The sequence below is a fragment of the Ictalurus furcatus genome, chromosome 4 (assembly GCF_023375685.1).
Source record: "Ictalurus furcatus strain D&B chromosome 4, Billie_1.0, whole genome shotgun sequence".
NCBI classification, from domain to species: domain Eukaryota; kingdom Metazoa; phylum Chordata; class Actinopteri; order Siluriformes; family Ictaluridae; genus Ictalurus; species Ictalurus furcatus.
The window spans coordinates 32,644,405-32,649,677 of NC_071258.1; the positions used below are offsets into that span (position 1 = coordinate 32,644,405).

The 5,273-nt window shown below is 36.6% G+C and overlaps 1 protein-coding gene across 1 annotated transcript; it reads left to right on the forward strand.

Annotated features, from left to right (window-relative positions):
* Positions 1 to 413: 413 nt before the first annotated feature.
* On the forward strand, positions 414 to 4,627 carry LOC128606259 (extracellular calcium-sensing receptor-like). Its single transcript, XM_053622299.1, has 6 exons — positions 414 to 607; positions 800 to 1,088; positions 1,425 to 2,180; positions 2,267 to 2,494; positions 2,850 to 2,973; positions 3,139 to 4,627. Exons 1-6 carry the CDS (start codon positions 414 to 416, stop codon positions 4,044 to 4,046), a joined length of 2,499 nt encoding a protein of 832 aa, XP_053478274.1. The 3' UTR covers positions 4,047 to 4,627.
* Positions 4,628 to 5,273: the final 646 nt, after the last annotated feature.

Below are 5,273 nucleotides of genomic sequence, written 5' to 3' on the forward strand. Positions count from 1 at the left end.
ACCACCGCTGTGAAACAAATATACTATTGCACACAATAATCTTTCCACTGGAAACAGACCACATATACACATATTTGTCCTGCTGTCCTTGTGAATAACATCCACTGAAAAAAAATAATAATTATGCAGCTAATAATGTTAAAACGCTTGAAATGCATTTTTCCCCAATGGGGCAAGCCACATAAGGCAAATGCCTGCAATAGTGTTTGCAAATCGTTTGAGTCTTAATAGTTCAGAATTAAACCAGATAGATATGGCTACTATGTTGTCCCTTAATGACATCAGAAAGCTCATCACCTCTCTGATTTGTTCAGGCTGAATGCTTATACCCAGAACACCCAGAACATGTCTATAAATATATGGACTATATCTGTTGAGGACTGATCTAGCAATAGCATTGGATAGATTTTGTGATGTTATTCTATGTACTACTCCTTTCTCTTAGCATGGCAAAGGGAGAAAATTGCCATATCCTGGAAAACCCAGCATATCCACTGCTGTCTAAAGATGGAGATGTGATAATTGGAGCTGTCTTTTCAATACATAGTGGTACACAGATGCAGTCACTGCAATATAATGAAAAACCTCAACCTTTAATCTGCATTAGGTTTGTTGTAGTGAGCACTTTCACATTTGTATAATATAGTTCTATAATATGATATATTTATTAGATTTTTTTTTGGTTTTTGGAAGAAAGAAAAAAAAAAAAAACGCTGTATTTTTGCATTGAATTTCCGTTACTTTTGGCTTTATGTTAAATGTTATTTGTATTTTCCTATGTTTTTATGTATATTTGTAGATTTAACCTCAGAGAATTTCGCTTTGCTCAGACCATGATTTTTGTAATTGAAGAAATCAACAGAAGCAACCACTTGCTCCCAAATATTTCAATTGGTTACAGGATTTATGACAACTGTGGCTCAAGATTGTTATCTATGAAGGCAGCCATGGCTTTGTTGAATGGTCAGGACATAACAGCAGATTATGCCTGCTCGGGACAAACAGTAGTACAGGCCATCATTGGGGAGTCAGAGTCTTCACCTACTATAGTACTCACAAAAACTACAGGGCCTTTTAAGATCCCAGTGGTAAGAATAAATTATTCTAATAATTATTTAATAACAATTTATTTTTAATGAATTATTATAATATAAAATTGTAGAAATTATGTGTAATAGGCTATCAGATGGGCATGTTTACACTAAATTAGTTTTTGAGCAATATATGTTATTCCAACTATCAGCTTTTTATACTTCTAGATGTATAGTGTTAATAACACATAAACATTGTTTTCACAGATTATAATTTTTCTTTTGTGTTTTTCACCCCCCCCCCCCCAGCTAGTTACTGTTGCTATTTTATCTCTCTTTAATTTCCTCTTGTTAAAAAGCAAATAAACATGCAAAAACTCTTTCTCTACTCAGATAAGTCATGCTGCCACATGTGAATGCCTGAGCAACAGAAAAGAGTACCCCTCTTTCTTCAGGACCATAGCAAGTGACTACTACCAGAGTACAGCATTGGCATATTTGGTCAAGCACTTTGGCTGGTCTTGGGTGGGAGCTGTGAACAGTGATAATGATTATGGCAACAGTGGAATGGCCATTTTTCTAAATGCAGCCAAAGAGGAGGGAATATGTGTTGAGTACTCTGAGAAGTTTGACCGGTCAGATCCTGAGAAAATCATGAAAGTGGCCGATATTATAAAGAAAGGCACAGCCAAAGTAATTATCATATTTCTTGCCCACATTGATATGAATATTTTAATAGACCATCTTATTTTAAAGAATGTCACTGGCTACCAGATGATTGGTGTTGAAGGATGGATTACTGCAGTGAACCTAGTAACACCAGCAAGTTACAACATATTGGCTGGATCCATTGGATTGGATGTGGGAAAATTGAACATTGGTGGTTTTTCTGAGTATGTTATAAAAGGGTTTTGGCAAACAGACTTCCCTTGCTTGCATACAGAGGAAAATATTTCTCAAACTGAAAACAACTGCAGGAAATATGAAGATATGATTCCGTTTAAAAACTACAATGAGGATATATCAGAATTGAGATATGCAAATAACATCTACAATGCAGTTTATGCTGTGGCACATTCTCTACACAGCTTGTTGAGATGCACAGAAAATCTGAGTTGTGAGAAAGACAAAACAGTACAATCATGGCAGGTAACACAAAGAAGAGAAGCAAAGTGGAATATGTCCATGACTGATTTTGTCATGAAATTAATACTTGTTTTCTTTTCCATTTGAAGGTCGGTGAGTCGCTAAAAAAGGTCAATTTTACCACCAGAACAGGAGAACAGGTTTGGTTTGACAGCGCTGGGGCAACGGCTGCAAAATATGATGTGGTGAACTGGCAACGAGGGCTCAATGGGGAAGTGCAGTTTAAGGCAGTGGGCTATTATGATGCCTCTCTGCCAACTGGACAACAATTTGTCCTAAATAGTGAAGATATAGTTTGGGCTGGAGAGATAAAAGAGGTACATACTTTAGGCCCCATACAATTCTATGTTTATTTTAACAAACATATTACAAAGTAAGAAATTAATATGATATGTACATGCCACTAATATATAAGAGACATTTTACTCCACATTGCTTCAGTGTATAAAAATCCAAAGCTGAAATTCTGCTTGGATTTTATTGAAGAACAAAAGAGAAAACAGCTTCACAGAATTGTCAGACAGAAACTAAGAATTGAAAGGTTCTAAAAGATAGTGTAAATTAAAATAGTAAAAAGTTTATATATATTTATTACACCTGTGCCTTAAAAAATATTTTGTGAATTTTATGTAGCAAGTCCTGATTGTAGCCATAATATATTGTTCATATTAGAAGCCAAGATCTGTCTGCAGTGAGAACTGTCCTCCAGGAACCAGGAAAGCTGCACAGAAAGGAAGGCCTATCTGCTGCTACGACTGTATACCATGTGCAGAAGGAGAGATCAGTAACCAGACAGGTAATTTCAACCTTACCAAGTTTCAAAGACAAATTGTTAATTGTACATTTTGTATCATCCTCCTATTATTTAGGATCCAATTCCTGAGCAATGGATTTAATAAATAAAGGCATAAGACAATGTTTCTTTTCCTTCCTAAAAATAATAACCATGATTATTTTGCAGATTCAAATAACTGTGAGCAGTGTCCAGGGGAATACTGGTCTAATGCTGAAAGAGATAAATGTGTGTTAAAAGTCATAGAGTTTCTTTCATTTACAGAGGTTATGGGCATAGTACTGGTACTTTTTTCTTTGTTTGGAGCAGCAATAACTGTCTTAGTAGCTATTTTATTTCTAATAAAAAAAGACACTCCTATTGTTAAGGCCAACAACTCTGAGCTGAGCTTCCTGCTGCTCTTCTCTCTGACTCTGTGTTTCCTCTGTTCACTTACATTCATCGGAAAGCCCTCTGAGTGGTCCTGTATGTTACGCCACACAGCATTTGGGATCACCTTTGTCCTCTGTATTTCCTGTGTTCTGGGGAAAACGTTAGTTGTGCTAATGGCATTCAGGGCTACCCTTCCAGGCAGTAATGTAATGAAATGGTTTGGGCCTCCACAGCAGAGACTCAGTGTACTTGCATTCACTCTCATACAGGTCCTTATTTGTGTGCTTTGGTTAACAGTTTCTCCTCCTTTCCCATACAAAAACATGAATTACTACAAGGAAAAGATCATATTAGAATGTAACTTGGGCTCACCTGTAGGTTTCTGGGCCGTGCTGGGTTATATAGGAGTTCTTGCTTTCTTGTGCTTTGTTTTGGCTTTTCTAGCTAGAAAGCTGCCAGATAATTTTAATGAAGCTAAATTCATCACATTCAGCATACTCATATTCTGTGCTGTGTGGATCACCTTTATTCCAGCTTATGTCAGCTCTCCTGGAAAATTTACTGTAGCTGTGGAGATATTTGCTATTCTGGCCTCCAGTTTTGCTCTACTATTCTGTATATTTACACCTAAATGTTACATTATTCTGTTTAAACCTGAACTCAATACAAAGAAACATATGATGGGGAAAATGTCATCTAAATGACAAATAAAAATATTGAAATCTGCAAAAGTAGTCATTTGAGTGGACTAAATGTTGAAACTGGTCATTTGAGTGGAATGAATTGATTATGTGACAATTAAAAAAAAATATCTAACTCACTTTCAGTAACCACTTTATCCTAGCCAGGTTCACTGTGAATCCTGGAAACACTGGAAGTGAGGTGGGAATATACCATGGATGGGACACCTGTCCATCGCATTGCACCATGCATCATTTAAACCTAGAAAAAAATTATCTTAGCCAATCCAGCTTGATCCGTTGTATCCTACATAGATGACAGTAACAGCTTTACTTGACACTGGGGCCCAGTTGACCATTATTGGTCAGAGATGGAGAGACATATGTCCTTCAGCAGTTCATGGATCCCATGTATCACCCCATGTATCAGTGTCCCTTTTCAAGTGAGTCATATGCCAATTAAAAGGCCATCACACATTAAACTAGCTGAACTCATTCAAGGACAGACAGAGCATTTTATACATACCCTTGTCAATTTACAACCCCAATTCTGAAAAAGTTGGGATAGTATGGAAAATGCAGAAAAACCCAACAAAAAGTCATTTGAAAATTCTATTCACCCTGTACTTTGAATGCACATTATTAACACATTTTTTTGATGTTATACTTAGTGAATTTAATTTAGTTTTGAAAATATACACTCATTTTAAATCTGATGACTGCAAAAAAGTTGGGACAGGCAGTTGTTTACATCTGTGTAACATCACATTTTCTTTAAATAACACATATTAAGCATTTGGGCACTGAAGACACCAGGCGGTTAAGTTTAGCAAGCGGAATTTTCCCCCATTCATCCATTATGCATTTCTTCAGCTGCCAAGCCCAGAGAAGTGGGTGGCGCTTCTGGACAGTGTTGATGTATGGCTTCTGCTTCGCATAGTAAAGCCTTAACTTGCATCTGTGCATACAGCAGTGAATGGTGTTGACTGACAAAGGTTTACCAAAGTATTCCCGAGCCCATGTCAGGATATCCATTACAGACTCATGACGGTTTTTAGGACAGTTATATCTGAGTGATCAAAGATCATGCTCATTCAGAAGTGGTTTTTGGCCTTGCCTTTTATGCACTGAGTTTTGAATGGATTCTTTTAATCTTTTAATTATATTGTGCACTATAGAAGGTGAAATGGCCAAAATCCTACCGATTTTGTCTTTGGGGAATATTGTTCTCAAAGTGTTTGATTTTTAGCT